The sequence below is a fragment of the Hyaena hyaena genome, unplaced genomic scaffold, assembly GCF_003009895.1.
Source record: "Hyaena hyaena isolate Hyena2069 unplaced genomic scaffold, ASM300989v1 scaffold_1144, whole genome shotgun sequence".
Taxonomy (NCBI): Eukaryota; Metazoa; Chordata; class Mammalia; order Carnivora; family Hyaenidae; genus Hyaena; species Hyaena hyaena.
The window spans coordinates 171,572-189,671 of record NW_024081779.1 but is presented as its reverse complement, the minus strand read 5'-3'; the positions used below and the strand labels follow the sequence as shown (position 1 = coordinate 189,671).

Here is an 18,100-nt window from a genome sequence, read left to right as displayed (position 1 = left end):
GAAAGTTTTTGACCTACTGATAAGAGGAAAGATGAAAGAAAAACAAAGATGGAAGAAAGAAGAGGAAAAAAGGGGAAAAATGGATAGGCTGTCTCTTCAAAGTGTAGCATCTGCTCTTAAACCTTTACCTCCCCTTGTTTTATGACTGATATTTTTTTCAGGATTTACATGCAGGTGACACTGATATTTGGTATTTTAGAAGCATAATTCTTCAATATGTTAAAAAGATTTTAATACATTGCTAACATGATTTGTACCCACTCTCAAATCTTGCCAGTAATTAAAGTCTAAGAATAAAGTAAAACTAAAATAGAAATACTCCTGGTCTGAAATTTTATTCACTTTAGAACTAACTCTTCTCTTGGCTTTAAAATGAAACACTACAGTCCATAAATTCCTCAATGTATTAATATCCTTTGGGGGACCAAGAGGCTCATGGGTTGGATAAAGTCTTGCACAAATTTGTGCAAAATTCATAAATCTTATACATGTGATGTCAAAATGTTCTTTTTTAAAGCTTCAGAATGAAGTTAAACTATGAGTGCTTACAATGTTAGTGTTCCATTTTTGGATTAAAAACACACACAGACACACAATTTTCCCTGCGGAATATTATCTAACTCATTTATAACCTAAACCATGTTATGGAAGAAAATCAAGTGATAAAATGTTTAGCTAAATTGACTTTCCTTTGGAAATTTCCCTTGTAACTGATCTCATTTTGTAGCACATATATTTTTCCTCTTAACTCTTAAATTTCTACATCCATGATCATGACCTTGACTTCATTCAGTATTTCTTCTGCTGTTACTACTTTCCTAATGCTTGTTAATCTTTCGATACTAATCAGGTATTAAGAATCCCTTGGAACTATTATACAATTATTATACATAATCCACAATATGTGTCACTGTGACAATACAATCATAATTCACATTATGCCATCTCCATAGGAAGGATTTGGGTAAGAACTGTGAAAAGATATTAAAATGGGCACACAAAACACAGCTAAGTGCATTATGTATGGTGAGGACGGTATCTGGCAAGGACAGCTGGCCCAGCTTCTCTTTTGCAGCCGGTGCTACTACAGGGCAGCTGTGAAATTTCATTCAGGGAAACATATAAAATTTTCAGGGCTAAAAGAGCTTAAGGGATGACAATCTTTTTTTTTTTTTTTTTTTTTTTTTAACAATAATCCGCTACCTTTTATCTTAGGAAAATGAAGCTAAATACAATTTCCATGAAATCATATTTAAAAAAAATGCTTGATTCCATCAAAATGAGGGATTTTGGACAGCAATTGCCACCCAGTGTGCTTGGAGCTTCATTATGTGATTGGCCCTTTAGTGTGTATATATGTGAGAGCATCTAAAAAGAGGGGATTTACAGTGATTACAATTGCCAGCAGACCCAAACTAAGTCTTTGGAATGATCCATTTTCACTTTTCACTTCTTATGTGTATGCACTGCTTTTTATTTTTTTTTTTTAAATTTTTTTTTTAATGTTTTTTTATTTATTTCTAGGAGAGAAAGAGACAGCGTGAACAGGGGAGGGTCAGAGAGAGGGAGTCACAGACTGAAACAGGCTCCAGGCTCTGAGCTGGCAGTCAGCACAGAGCCCGACGCGGGGCTCGAACCCACGAACCGCGAGATCATGACCTAAGCGAAAGTCGGACGCTTAACCGACTAAGCCACCCAGGCGCCCCTGCACTGCTTTTTAAAACAGCATCTGGGGTGCCTGGGTGGCTCAGTCGGTTAAGCATCTGACTTCGGCTCAGGTCATGATCTCGAGGTTTGTGGGTTTGAGCCCAGCGTTGGGCTCTGTGCTGACAGCCTGGAGCCTGTTTCAGATTCTGTGCCTCTCTTTCTCTCTGACCCTCCCACACACACGCTGTCTCTCTCTCTCTCAGAAATAAATAAAACATTTAAGAAATTAAAAAAAAAAACAGCATCTAATATTTTCAGCAACCAAGATCTTTATAAAACCTAACTTATAAACTTTTCTTAACATCAGCTTTCTATACAAAGCTGTCTTTGTATAAAGTTGTTGTCTCCATCTAAAAATAGATTTAAAAATTATTTTTGAAAAATAAAACATGTCTCTACTTCCACAAAATAGTCCGAATAAAAGGGGTCTTAGCGCCTAAATTGCCCATCCAAATGTTAAACTAAAGAGTTTCACAGAAATAGTTTCTCTTTTAATTCCATGCCAAGCCCTTGCAATGGTTAAGAAATCGGGGATTTAAATTACAGAAAAAATGTAGAGTTTTCCTAATGAATATATTCACAGTGAATATGAAATACTAAAAATATGGTTGATAAAAGTACTTTTAAGATGAGGGGGTCCAGAATAGAGTGACTCCTCATGTCATTTAATCCCATCCATTCCAGAATGAAGTCACTTATGTTAAGAAAGGTCATTTGTATACAAACCTATGAGTATCATAATGAATGTTTACTTCCCCACCGAATCCATCAGGTTTTCTCAGCATGGAGGAAGAAATCTCTTCAGCCTTGCTCCTATCAGCGTGGGAGCACAAATGTGTGTCCAAACCACTTAGCTAATATAGACCCTTAGTATCTCCACTCCTCTTAATCATGGCTGCACTGTCAGGCCAATGCCAGGCCTTCTTGAAATTATTTATGGAAACTGGATCCGTTCTCTCACTGAAGCTCAAGTGCATGAAACCAAGGGCATCTCATAAATAGTTTTTCCAGTGCTATCTCACGGGCACCTGCACTGTATACCTACCATTAGCAAAACAGGCCACCAAGGTCCTTTAACTCATCATCCCCAGACCACGGCAGTAGCTGGGACATGGGCCATGTAAGATAGAACCTGGAGCCATTATTTGAAAAACAAAAAGCCTAGCTGCTGAGGTACGGTATACTATTTAAATAAAATCAACCTTTCAGTGATTATCCAAAAGCAACTTATCTTTTTTAAAAAGTTTGTTTAATTATTTTGAGAGAGAGAGAGAGAACGCATACACATAGGAGGGGCAGAGAGAGAGAATCCCAAACAGGCTCATCACTGTCAATGCAGAGCCCAGTGCGGGTCTCCAACTCTCGAACCACAAGATCATGACCCGAGCCGAAGTAGATGAGTCAGCTCAACCAACTGAGCCAACCAGACGCCTCATAGGCAACTTTTTAAAAAATGTGGTTTTAAATCAAATCAGTCAATCAAATGATTGACTTTTAAATCAAATCAAATCAATATTATCAAATAAATCCCAAGTTCTTCGACATCTGAGTTTATGCTCAACATTAATGAAAACCTTTGGGTTTCCTCAGAAACCGTACCTTAATTTAGTGGCTAAAGATGTATTGGCCAGGGCATATGCCCCAGAATTAAAGTCTTAGTCCTTCAGGTTCTTAACAGCCATAAAAGCCTATTGTTATTTGCAGTGGTTTCATATATAGAGTCCTCCAGGATGGTAAATGGGCGGGACTACATGTATGTGCTATGTATCTTTAAGAGCCAGAATCAGAAATTGGAAAAAAGACTGGGTTGAGCCTGGAATTTCATTTTAATTTGTGTTACCAGATCTAATAAAAAGTGCCCATATATCAGGTAGAAATTAAAAATTAAAACCGCCGAGAGCCAGTTTTGCAGAGTATATTTCATGGCTTAGCATCGATACGGACAAGACTTAGCACAGATAATGCCCTAAGAGGCACAGAATCAGGTAGCCTGCTTGGGAAGGAAGACACGATGAAATTGTGTTTATCATAAATGCCTGCCCCTGAGGTCCGGGGATATCAAGGTTCTTGAAATACAAAGTTCCATCTGCTGAATGTGGGCTAGAACACAGCCAGTCCTAGGGGTGAGCTCTGGGGTCACCCTAACCTTTTACAGCAGATCAGCTTTGTAAAACGGCCCACACGTTGGTATGTGGCACTCCCATGAGTTTTACAGTTGCAAGGACCTTGGTCTCAAAATGTTAGGGACAGAAGAGCCATAACACTCATTCTGACTGTGATCGGGCAGCTGGTGCTGTTTCTGTTTGCTGAGATGCTGGATAGCTTTGATAGGGGGAGAAAGGCAGACAAATGGGTACACAGCTTGGTGGAAAAGCCCAGCTGTATTCCTTACAAAGCACGTGACCCTAAACAGATTGAATCCCACGCTTCCTGTGTAAAACGGGATTACAATAGTACTTTCTTCATAGGGTGCAGTAAAGGTTCAATGAGACAACGTGCAAAGCCCTCAGAAAAGTGCCGGGTATACAGAAACAGCCCAATCATTGCTAGACAGTTTTATTATTATTAGCAACTACCTGGGAAGCTTCTAAGAATAATTAAAAGGAAAACATGAACCAAATAATCAGAAGTGTTAATTTTTCTGTCTACTAATTAGAGAGACTGGTTTGCTAAGGGGAAGCCATTTTCCTTTCTTTAGTTGAGAGTTTCAAGAAGCTGGGAAGAATTTATTCATGAGAATTTTCCAAGAAAAGAAAATTTCTCTTTTCTTTTTTTTGTAATTAAAAAATTTTTTTTTAATGTTTATTTATTTTGAGGGACAGAGAAAGACAGAGCATGAGCAGGGAAGGGGCAGAGAGAGAGGGAGATACAGGATCCAAAGCAGGCTCCAGGCTCTGAGTTGTCAGCACAGAGCCTGATGCGGGGCTCAAACCCACAGACTGTGAGATCATGACTTGAGCCAAAGTCGGGTGCTTAACTGACTGAGCCACCCAGGCGCCCCTCTTTTCTTTTAAAGGAGGCAAAATTTGTGGCCTTGAAATGCACAGATCTTAAGGGTACAATTCAACAAATGTTAAGAATTTCCATGCCCCCAGAATGTTCCATTTTCCCCTTTCCAGTCAGTTCTGACCACACCCCATCCCACCCCATGATGGGCAACCACCATGCTGATTTCTATTATTGTAGATTAGTTTTGCCTGTATTGAATTTCATATAAACCAAATAATATTATACGTACCCCGCAGAGCTTGGCTCTTTTTGCCTAACATGATGTTTTCTAAGATGTATCTGTGTCATTGCATGTATCACTAGTTTGTTCTTTATTTCTGCTGAATATTAGTCCATTGTATGAATATACTCAATTTGTTTATTTTTCTGTTGCCAAACATCTGGATTATTTTTCAGTCATTGGCAATTACTAAAACAGTTGTTATGAATATTCTTGCAAATATTTTTGTGGATATGTTTTCTCTTGGATAAATACATAGAAGTAGATTTCTGGATCAAAAGGAAGATAATATGTTTACTTTCATAAAACTGTCAGTTTTGGGGAACTTGGGTGGCTCAGTCAGTTAAGCCACCCAAGTATGATGTCAAAAGTTTGAGTCCTGTGTCAGGCTCTGTGCTGACAGCTCAGAGCCTGGAGCCTGCTTCTGATTCTGTGTCTCCCTCTCTCTGCCCCTCCCCTGCTCACCCTCAGTCTCTCTCTCTCAAAAAATAAATAACCATTAAAAATTTTTAAAAAATAAATAAAATTGTCAGTTTTCCAAAATGATTGTACTATATCACACTCTGATGAACAATGTAAAAGATTTCTGATGTACCATAACCTCATCAGTATCAGTGTTCTGTCTTTTTAGTTTTAAACATTCCCATAGGTTGTGAGATGGTATCTCATTGAGGCTCTTGCTTTTTTAAAGTCAGCCTGATAATCTATCCTTTTAATTGGAGTTTTATTCTTTTTATAGTTGGTATAGTTATTGGTATGGCTGGATTTGATCTGCTATTTTTCTATTTCTCTTTTTTGTGTTCATCCATTTCGTGATCTATTTTTCCTCCTCTCTTGCCTTCTTTAGCCTAAACAAATATATCTTAGAATTCCATTTAAATTTAGCACTATGTATTTTGTAAGTTTTTTTGGTTGTTGAACATAATGTCCCCATGTGCTAAAGTCACATAGGGTTGAAATTTTATCAAACAAGTTGTTAATTCATTACTGTAATTGCAATCGTAACATCTGGTCATAGTAACTTACTGCACTGTTATGGATCAATGTTAAATAAGGACTCCTGTCCTTACTACCCAAATATATTCAAAATCTTGCATGGTATCAAGCATGCAGTATAAAGCTAAGGTAAAAATTGGTCTTAATGGAACAGCAAGTCATTGAAAACCTATCTATTGAAAAAGATTAAGCTAAATTTACTATCTAATAGGTTAAACTCCTTTCTTTAATCATTATGTCTTTTTATTTATTTAATTAGTTAATTTTAATGTTTATTTATTTTGAGGGGGGAGAGAGAGTACACACGTGCATGCGCACGCGCGCGCACACACACACACACACACACACACACACACACGTGAGACTGGGGGAGGGGCAGAGAGAGAGAGGGAGAAAGAGAAGCCCAAGCAAGCTCTGTGCAGTCAGTGCAGAGCCCAAAAGGAAAGAGATCATAACCTGAGCCAAAATTCAGAGTTGGACACTTAACCCACTGAGCCACCCTGGGGCTCTTAATAGTTACATCCTTTTAAAAATAGCATATGTTTTCTCTTCCTTCCTTCCTTCCTTCCTTCCTTCCTTCCTTCCTTCCTTCCTTCCTTCCTTTCTTTCCCCCTATTTCCTTCTTTCTTTCCTTCCCTTCCTTTGCTCCCTCCCTCCTTCCTACCTTCCTTGCCCCCTTCCTTCCTTCTTAAACTATATCAGCATATTATAGGAGAAATAAGCATTGGAAATTGAAACACATGTAAGAAAATTAGTATTTAAGTCACAAAATCTTGAGAATGATCACCAAGGTCAGTGGGTTCCAAATACACTTTGTTATGCCCTTTACACACTAATAGGAGGCCTCTTTTTCCATTCCCCTTGGGAATGTTTTATGGGTTCCCTCTACTCCTAGACACTATACTCTGACCTCTCCCACTTACTCTCTTCATATTACTTTGTCTCCTACTACACTGAGAAAGCAGGAAGCAGAGATGAAATTCCCTTAGCTTCTATCTCCTCTTATCCACACTGACTAATCCATCCCTACGTGTGGACATAGTATCTTTTAATTCCTTTCTTTATGTTTTCTTTCCAACACCTATAACATGTAAATGGGCTCCTAAAATAAAACAACGTAATTAAGAAAAGAAATCTCTACTTTCCTTTGATAGTTTAATGAAACTAGCCTGTCCTTGTTGACTTCAATTTCTTTACTGCCCACGGACTTCTCAAAATCTATCTGGGGACTGTAGAGCTACTCAATATATGTTAACATATTACTTAAACTAATGGTCACTTTTCTGATCTTTTTTCTTTTTCTTTTTCTTTTTTTGCCCCTTTGCCTGTCTATAACATCAATATAATTCACTACTTTTTCCTTGAAAGTTTCTTCTCTTTAGTTTTCATGATAGCAAACTCTACTGGTTTTCTTGCTATCTCTTTATCTCTCTTTGCAGTTTTCTTCACAAAACCTTGTGTTCTCCTTTCAGTCCTTTTCATTTTTATAGCATTCTTCTGTGATCTCATTCACTCTCATAACTTCAGCTGTCATTTCTATGATGATGATGCCTAAATTTATAACTTTTGCTTGTACTTCTCAAGTGAATTTCAGATTTGCAGAGAAGAATGGCCACCATATGTCTCCATTTGGACATTCCACAGATATGTCAAAATCAATAAGCTCAAATTAAATTCATTGCCTCCCCCAAAACCTGTTCTCTTTTGGTATCCCCCATTAAGCAGTCCCATCACCCATGCAGATAACTAAGCTCATGGCCTAGGAGTCATCTCGGTCACTTTCTATCACATAAATCACACATCCAATCAGGTATCAGTTATGTAGCTTTACTTCATTAAAAGTATTTCTCATGTCTATTTTCTCTTCTTTATCCCTACTGTCAGGCACTACTTTGGCTTCTCAGCATTTCTTTCATTGATTACTTGTACAATCTCCTAAGTAGTTTTCCTGGCCTCAGGCTCACTCCTTTCCCATTGTTCCTCATTACCCCTCAAGAATGAGCTACTAAACATGTAAAACTCCTCATGGTACTCCCCTGGCTAAATGATGTTAATGTGTCTGTTGGCCCTCATCATCAGGGAAATACACATCAAAACCACACTGAGATACCACCTCACACCGGTCAGAGTGGCTAAAATGAGGGGCGCCTGGGTGGCTTAGTTGGTTAAGCGTCCGACTTTCACTTAGGTCATGATCTTGCGGTTCATGGGTTGGAGACCCGCGTCGGGCTCTGTGCTGACTGCCAGCTCAGAGCCTGGAGCTTGTTTCAGGCTCCCTCTCTCTCTGACCCTCCCCTGCTCACGCTGTCTCTCTCTCTCTCTCTCTCTCTCTCTCTCCTAGAAATAAATAAAAAACATTAAAAAAATTAAAAAAAAGAGTGGCTAAAATGAAGAAATCAGGAGACTATAGATGCTGGCAAGGATGTGGAGAAACAGGCACCCTCCAGCACTGTTGGTGGGAATGTAAACGGGTGCAGCCCCTCTGGAAAACAGTGTGGAGGTTCCTCAAAAAATTAACACTAGAACTCCCCTATGACCCAGCAATAGCACTGTGAGGAATTTACCCAAGGGATACAGGAGTGCTGATGCATAGGGGCACATGTTCCCCAATGTTCATAGCAGCACTCTCAACAATAGCCAAAACACGGAAAGAACCTAAGTGTCCATCAACTGATGAATGGAACAAGAAGATGTGGTTTATCTATACAATGGAATACCACATGGCAATGAGAAAGAATGAAATCTGGCCATGTGTAGCAACATGGATGGAACTTGAGGGTGTTATGCTGAGCTAAATAAGTCAGGCAGAGAAGGATAGATACCATATGTTTGCACATATAGGAGGATTAGGAGGAACTTAATGGAGGACCATGAGGGAGAAGAAGAGGAAGAATAGTTGGGGAGAGGGAGGGAGGCAAACCATGAGAGACTCTTGAATGCTGAGAACAAACTGAGGGCTCATGGGGGTGGGGGAGGAGGGAAGGGGAGTGATGAGCATGGGGGAGGGCACTTGTTGGGATGAATACTGGGTGTTATATGTAAACCAACTTGACAATAAACTATTTAAGAAAACAATTCTAAATAAATAAATAAATAAATAAAGTTAATGGCTTCCAGCGTCTTCAAGTTGAAACTCCCTTGCCTGGTATAAAAGGCAATGACTGCTAGAGTTCCTACTTATCTCTCAGCCTCACCATCCATCACTACCTGTGTACATCTTTACCCTGGCCAAAATAAACATGGTGACTCTTAAGTCAAAAATAGAACCATTTTGTTCTATGTCTTATCATTAGTACAAATTCTACCAATCCTATCTACAAATCAACACAAAGGGGAAAAAGTATATTCCAAAGTGATTTCATTTTTCTTTTCCTATACTGGATAATGATTTTTCAAACAATTACATTGAAAAATGACATTGTAATTTCTGTAGGTCAAAATGGTAAAAAAAAAAAAAAAGATCAGCAATTTCATGCAGTTCAACAACAAAACACACAAAGGGCGACTGTCTTTACTAAAATAATTTTGCAACAACTAAAATGGGCTAATTTTCTATCAGTGACAAAATGGACATAACATTTTCAGGTCTGCTATCTCTGCTGAGCAAGATGCATTCTCTCCATGGAGACAGAGGTTATTTGTGGTTGCCACCAGTTAAAATATTGCTTTAAGGGAGGCCCAATGGGTGGATTCAGAGTAAGATATACCATTCTTATCTGGGGACTCTAGGATAAAGAAATCAAGAATTCACTCAACTCCTGATACTCAAAGTGTGCTCTGTGAACTAGTGGGGGTCTGCCTTATCTGAGAACCTGTCGGAAACACAATTGCCAAGGTTTGGTTTTCACCCTAAAACTACTATAGCGAAAAACACATTTCACAAGACTCCCTCTTTGTCGAGCGATTCTGTCGCTCCGTAATATATTTATGCAGTGTTGCCTCAGCCCACTCGTTCAGAACTCAACTTTACATGGAATCACCTAGGGGTTTAAAAAAATACTGATGCCTGAATCCTAGCTCCAGATGCTCAGATTTAATTGGTGTTAAGTACAGTCTGACCACCGGAGTTTTTATAAACTGGAATAATAAAATTAGATGAGAATAACCAGATGACTCCAAGGTACAGAAAAAATTAAGACCCACTACTCTGGATAAAATTTTAGGAGAGAAATTCTTAATCCTAGGGATAGGCAAAATAACATTCTGAAGTATAAGAAACGTTCCCTATTATTGCACACATATACTTAGAGTTAGTGCTACCATGAAAAGTAGCCAAACAAAGCAAAAGATAAAACCAAATGTCAAGATACTTTACAGTTTTAGAAACAGAAAGTGATAGATATTCAATAGCCCGTCAAGAGGAAATAACAGTTTCCCTTTGCTTACAAGACTGTGATCTTTGTGAAAGAAGTAGGTGAAAAAAATAGCAAGGGAAGGTGGGGGGAGAATGAGAGATATGTTACTTTGATGATTTATGTATTAAAGTCAAAAAACAATTCGACTGAATGATAAATGAAACACTAGACACTTGATCTGTCACTACAGACTAGGTAATAAAAATATAACCTTAGAAGTAGTCTAGTGAAAAAGTCAGAATAATGTTCTGACACTTTACCTTTGGCTGAAAAGTCCTGGGGTATGTTCAGAAATGAGAAATAATGCAACCAAATTAGAATTTAGACTAGCCATTCCCTAGTAGTTCATTCAAAGTGTATCTATCTTAGCTTTGTGAAATCAACCACTTGGCAGATTTGGACCTCAGAATTAACTTGATCATGTTCTGCAAACTTCTTAATGTAGCTATTTCAGCATCTGTGGTGGTGACACCACCTTTCTGACTCAAGGATGCAGCCTTTCAGGGTCCAGGTTTAGTAAAACTCCTAGCGGCAAGAAGAAAGGACAAGCAGAGTACCATCTGCATAATACATCAGTGTTCTCTGGAGTGCTGTTACTTTAAATATTATTAGCAACTAAGCACTTAGATTCAAATATGTTTTTAAAAAGACACCCTATCAAAAAGGGGAACGTTTGGAGGAACCAAGAACAAATGCAGTTTTGGTACTTTGAGAAATCTCAGTCAATGAATTTTATTTTTATTTATTTTCTAAAACTTATATATGTATTTTGAAGGAGACAGTGCAAGTGGGGGAAGGGCAGAGAGAGGGAGAGAGAGAGTCCCAAGCAGGCTCCTCCTTGCCGTGCAAGGGCTTGGACCTGCTTGAACCTGCGAAGCTGCGAGATCATGGCCTGAGCGGAAACCGGGAGTGCAAAGCTTAACTGGCCAAGCCACCTAGGTGCCCCTCAGTGAACACATTTTAAATAATAAAATCAAATCACAGGATTTTAGAGCTTAAAATCATTTTAACATCTGCAGTGTAGCAGAATGGCTACTATTCAATTTGCCAGACTGAGTTGAAACTGGCTGAAGGCTTTACTTCTTAAATAAAAGACCCTGCCATTGATTCAACTTGCAAACCTCTTTTCATCTCTGGATGTAATTTAATCCAGTTCGCATCTTGAAAACATTTACATTTCTATTTAGGTGGTGAGTCTCAGGGGGAAGCAACCTAATCAAATGCCAAAGAAGGCATTTAATAGTTGTACCTACTCAAATATATAGCTAGGTCATTCCTTTGAAATGTAACTCCTCTAATAAGCTTTGGCCAGGGTTTGAAAATACAAAGAAGATGTGATTTTAAATGCTTATGTCCATTATCCACAGAAATACGTATATTTACAAAATACATCCTAGAAAACCCTTAATGGTGAATTAAACCTGAATTTCTGGAGAAGCCAAGAAGGCTGAAAGGACTTTAAATTAGATTTTGAACATGAACACAGAGTAGCCCTGTAGTGTGGAGAATACACACCAATTATTCAGACACTCCTCAATGACACAGGAGAATCGATGTGTTGTGATTTTCATAGAAAGGGTATGGTGGAAACTACTGCATAATTACATGGGAAAAGAAAATAAATTCTATTTCCAAATACTTACAAGTATCATCAGTTGTTATAGAAAAGGGAAAATAATATTGTAGGAGTAAGCAAAATACTTTACAGTGGCACTTCCTGTTCAAAGGTTGACTGTAAGAGGTCAGCCCATACCGAGAGGTTATCTGGACTTGGAGTCTGTATCAAGGCCAGAGAGATTCATACCCCAGGTCTGCCATGTACTGGCCAGGTCACCTAACCTTTCTGTGCCTTTGTGTCCTCTATAAATGTGCTATAAAATGAAGGTAATAATAGGACCAACTCACAGGGATGTTGTGTGAATGACATGAGGTAATAAATGACAGCATTTAGAATGGGGCCAGGAACATAGTAAATACTCAACAAATATTTCTTTTTCCTCTTCTTTTTCTTCTCTTCTGCCTGCAACTATTTGGAGATGGTTGTATAGTTGGAGATAAAATGTCATCTTTATACTTTTTGTGTTCGATCATTACAATAGTCAATCAATATTACACACCTTACTAAGGAGGCCTATACTCATTAGATACCATTTCTCTGCTTAGATTTTTTCACCTTCTTGGCTCCAAATTATTCATAGGTCTTAGAATTTCCACTCAACCTGTAAGGCTAATAAAACTTTCCCAAACCCCAAGCTATCCTGAAACATCCAGAAGCTCTACCTAGTCCTACTCTAGAAATGTGGCAGGAAACTCAATTCACAATTGAAGATTCACCAAGAGTGATTTAGCAGAATGTAACTCAGTTTGGGTCCCGTGAATGAGAAACACTGCTGTGTGCCTTTGGTGTCCAGCTGCTTAGAAGTATTTTATACTTTCATATCAAAGATGAAGGAAAATCTCCTGGAAAGTGAATGTATAATCATGTCAGCTGTGGATTTCACTAGAAAAATCAACTACTTTAACCCACAGAAATGTCCCAGAAAGACTCAGCCAAAGTAATTCAATATCTAAAGCTAGCATCATTGGCTTCTAGCTACATATTAACTATTTTGAAAAAGTCACCTTCTTTTATCAAAAAGTACAGACCTCTAAATTAAAATGCTTTTAAAAAACAGTCAATTACATTAAATCAAGAAATAAAATGTGCTAAATTTCTTTGCAAGAATATATGGCGATTTATAAAACTTTGTTAGCTTGCATCTAAAAAATTTTTGAATAAATGTGAGGAAACACTTAAATTAGGCATCTTTTTTCATGATTACCTCCATTTTGCAAAAATGTTAACCTGGCTGAGGAGGGGCAGGACAATTCTGAATTCTGTTTTCGATATGTTTAATCAACTAATCAAGTTAGATTTAAAGTGGCAATCCTTCCTGCATCTTCAAATTCTGTAAGACAAAAACAATGAGAAACATGCTATCTTGATGAAGGTGCTATAAAAAGTAATCTGTAATTTCCCTTAAGCACTGCTTTGAAGGAACACTTATCTTCATACTGGTCAGGTTGCTCTGCTCTAACTGTACTTTCAGAAAAAGTGCCTTATAAACAATCCTAGGCATGGAAAAGAGTTCCAATATATAGACACAGTTACAACCTTAGTGTGACATTTTAGAATTCTGATGGACACGTGGTTGCATATTAATGATCTAAATATCATCTGAAAATCCAACAGTCAACTTTTCTAGTATGACAAAAAAAGAAAAAATTCTTCCACTTCCATAAGGAATTTACTTCACTTGGTTTCTCAATATCATAAGGCAGTTCTAATGCACTGCTTTAAGAAAATCTTCAAAGTTTTATGATTCCTTGATGCATTCAATAAAACTAAGGATTTTCCTTGGGATGATTGGTAATATTCTAAGGAACTATTTCCTGAAGTGTATTTCACAAAACATTAAGTCCATGAGCTGCAACTTATAAAAAGGGTTTATAGCCAAATAATGGAGAAATGCCAGATATTAAATCTTTATTGCCACCCTGAAATTTATTTAGAGTACATGCTCTCTGAGAGCAGGGAATTTAGCTAGAACTTTCACTTATCATAGCCCCAAGCCTGTGACAGTGTCCTCCAATTAGTAGGCATCCAGCAGGAATTAATGAGAATAAATGAATGAACAGTAAAGGCTTTGAACTGCTCTCTAGCAAAGAAACTTCTTTCATTTTCTTTCACCCAGAGCATCTCATACCTATTTGATCACAGGAATCTTTTTTTTTCTGTCAGCACTACAGAATATTTATTCTAAATATTAAAAAGGAAAGAGAGACAACATAGAATAATATCACAAACACAGAGGAAACTACTACCCATATTAAGAATTAAGTGTAACAAATACAATAGAAGCCTCTTGGGGACCCCTCCTCCATCTCAGGTATCTGCCACGACCCTCCCTCAAAATAATGTAACACCGAATTTAGGAATTATGTTCACACAAAACTAAACACCATCCTGCTCTGAGAAATTCTCAACTGGGGGATTGCTAAAGTCCCTTCAAGGGCTGAGATTTTAATTTATTTCTAGCTAGCATATACAGGCAAATGGTCATCTATAAAGCTATCATAGCACTTATAGCATTACTACAATAATAAATAAGAAATGAATGAAATAAAACACTATGATACAGACACAAGACAATGGAGAATTGACGCAATAATAATATATATGAAGAAGCTAAGCAGCTTATCTTTCAAATGGATTGATTTGAAATTAGAGATGGACACAGTATATACCTTACCATACAGTGACCTATGGAAACATAGATGTATTTTTGTTACTTTATTTAGACTAATTTAGAAACTAATCTCTACAATTACTTAAAACAAATCCCTAAGAATGTATACATTGGATTTTGCCTTACAAAATCATTTGGAGCTGCAAAAGTAAAACTGTGTCTAGATCAATGTCACAGTGGCACCACATTTACATAAAAGAGGCTGCTAAGAAAAGCCCCCCCCCCCCCGCCCCACTTCCTGAGTTGAATAAACAGTTACTGATAAAAAAAAAATCTCTTTTATCAAGATCCAGCAAACTATGATAGGGAAGCACATATGAGCTAATATAGTTTAATAGAAAAAGAACTCTTCTTAAAAAATTTAGCCAATATCTTTCACAGTCTTACTTTGGTAAAACTTTCCTTCCTCAAGTTTTCAAGTATAATTATAGGTTCCTCTAAATTGTCTTAGAGAAACTTGAAATATGCAACTACCTAAAAGTTCTTTTTTGCGTTTTTAATTTTTGTCCCTGGCTTCATATAAAAGATAAAAAGGCCTATAAAGTATATATCCATATTGGTCTAATTCTTAATTTTATTTATAAAGAATGTTGAGTAGTCAACTTAGAGGAAAAAAAAAAGAAAACATTTGAACCTAATATCTGCTCTGTGTAGATACTCAATACACAATTAAACCAAGGAATAGCACAAAGAAGAGCAAGATGTGTGGATAAATTTTCACATTATAATTGGTCATTTGTGTCCTGTAGTTTTATAGGCAAATATGAGGATTAGAGTTTCATTCCTTCATTGAAATCATTTCAGTTTTCAAGCCAACCACTGAATTCTTCCCATGTTAAATACCAACAAGGAGTGAAATATAACCTCCCTCTATATTAGAAGCCCATAGCATCCTTTCTCATATATAAATGAATGAAATAAATTAGTATCTGAAAATATTTATAAAAGAAAAGTATCAATTCCTACCTCCATTATCTTTTAGATGAAGTGCTATCTTGGTATCATCTGGAAGAGAAATTCAAAGTTATTGTAATGAAAAAATTTTAATGGGGCATGAATATGATGACCAGTAATTGTGTACTAATGCTTTCATAGAGTAGGATTCACGCTACAAAAACATTTCACGGGCTATGTAACAATCCAAAATACTACACATTAAATTAGGGCATTGGTTTTAAAAGCAATAAAAGAATTTAGCAGCTTCCTCATCTGGTTCTCTAACGTTACTCTAGTTAACTTTTAATATCCAATTAAATTTCAATTAAAAGAAAAAGTTTCAAGTTTAATTTATTATTCAAACGAAAGCCAGGTTTATGACCATAAGTAAGTAAGACTATTTTTCCCCCTCAAAGCCTACTCTTGGCCAACTGGTCTCACATTTCTTTCTAGGGGTACCATTCAGAATAAATGGTTATATTTTGGCCACTATCCCTTCTTCCCCCAATGAGTTGTCAAAGACAATTTCTGTGACATACACAGTGCCCTTCTATAGACTATAGGCCAACATATTTTATTGACTGTATTCAGGTAAATATTAGAATTGCATATACATACAAGTATGTATTTTCAGAATCTGGAATCACTGGACATTTTATATGCATTTTGCCTTTCTCTCCCGTGACTGACAAGTTGAATTCAGTTACAATAAAATTTAGTGATATAAAAGGAAGTCTGTATATCTTTTCTAGGGAGGACAAGTAGCCAGGATCACTGTTAAAAGCTAAGTCTTAATAAATGACAGCATACCTTAAAAGAATCCCAGCACATATTTTTTATTCTTAATAATTTTGTCTCTACCCCTTCATAAGTCCTTTAGAAAAGCCAGTTTGCCAAAAGGTAACTTTCCCTCGAGAGAGCTACCCCAGTGCATGCCAATACAGTGACTTTCCCCTCCTTCAGAAAAAAGCAAAAATGTCTACAGCACCTTCTGTGGGCAGGCTGGTAGGCAGCTGGGATGTCGCTGCTCTTCTAGTGGTCGTTAGGACCCTGAATTTTGTGGTTGTTGCTTGTATAGTTGTGGTGGTTTGAGAAGAACTTTCCATTGGCTCTGTGTTCTCACACATCTTCTCTTTTGACTAATAAGAGAAACAAATGGGGAAACAAGTTAAGAGTGATCACACGGGTATTTAAAAAATTACATCAAGGAAGTTGGGCTGTGAAGCATAAAGGGCTTTCATATCAAGACAAGTAAAAAAGTTATTTTTATAGAGAACAATATTTATAGGTTTTAATAATTTACAAAGTATACAAAAGATGAGGAAAAAATTGGATGTAACAAAGCATTTCCATCTTTAGATATTTGGATTTCATCATTTCTGCAGTTAATCTTTTACACTGCTATTTATCTTGCCCTACATCTTATATCAATCTATTTATAAAAGACATGATGTCAAGGGTGAAAAGTTCATACAAGAAGAAAAACATGTTCGTAGAGATAAGAATTAAAACATGCTTGGGTGTGTGAAGAAAGAATGCATTTCAAACCAGTAATGCTAGATTCTAAAAATGTGGTAAGTGCTCCATACTCCCTTATTGTTTGAAAAATAACTCAAAACATGTTGAATGAGTATTTAAAATTTTTGCTTTCTTTTACAAAATATTCAAAACCACCCAAGCAAAAGATTGGATGGTCCTCATGTAATCACTTAGCCTATTTCTCCCTAGCAGAGCTAGACTGAAGAGATACATATTTTAGTTTTTATTTATAGCCCACAAAAATAAAGCCTATGACGTTCACCAGCAACAATCTCCACCACTCAGACTTTATTGATTTAGAAGCTGGTGTTTCTCCCGACCTTTTTGTTCTTCAAAAGATGTCATCTCTCTGGTAGGGTCTTAAGAAGAAGGTAACCAGTCTGCACATGGGCGGTACGCATCCCACTTTTGAAAATTATTATTAAATAAATTCCCTTCTTAAACTTCCCTTGTCATTAGTGAAGTACAAGCCACTTATTACTAGCTCAGCAAGAGTTCTGGAGATGGCTTGCTCTTTTGCAATGGGATGAGATAAAGGTTTCTTCCCCACTACAACTCCCAATTTCCTACGGGTCTTTCAATCCCCAACCGTAGGCTCCCACATCTTCTCGGCCCCAGTGACCTCATGATCTCCTTGCGAACTCCACATCAGTTCTCGCCCCCACAGTCTGGCCCTCATCTGCAGTTGGAGATGTTTGTGTTCTGAGATCATAGATCTGGTTGTCCTCTTTCCAATTCTCCATGTACGCACTCGGGTTCTGCTTCTCTGACTACGCAGGAAGTCAAGTACAAGGATTTTCTCCCTTCAGTTTCCTATTTTTCCATCACTTCAACCTCTCTTTTCAATTCCTTCAAATATCTTGTTGGGTTTTGTTTGTTTTCTCACAACACCTTTTTATTTTTTATTTATTTATTTTTTAATAGTTTATTGTCAAGTTGGTTTCCATATAACACCAGTGCTCATCCCCACAAGTGCCCTCGTCCATGCCCATCACCCCCCTTCCCCTCTCCCCCACCCCCATCGGCCCTCAGTTTGTTCTCAGCATTCA

The 18,100-nt window shown here is 37.4% G+C and overlaps 1 protein-coding gene across 1 annotated transcript in view; it reads right to left on the bottom strand.

Annotated features, from left to right (window-relative positions):
- The window catches only part of LOC120224264 (plexin domain-containing protein 2-like), a 234,382-nt gene that overhangs the window by 47,297 nt on the left and 168,985 nt on the right, over positions 1 to 18,100 (bottom strand). Inside the window, exons 12-13 of the mRNA XM_039222500.1 lie at positions 16,501 to 16,651; positions 15,543 to 15,581 (exon numbers count right to left, since the gene is read on the bottom strand). Of these exons, the coding sequence (XP_039078431.1) occupies positions 15,543 to 15,581; positions 16,501 to 16,651 (190 nt within the window). The remainder of the gene's footprint in view (positions 1 to 15,542; positions 15,582 to 16,500; positions 16,652 to 18,100) is intronic.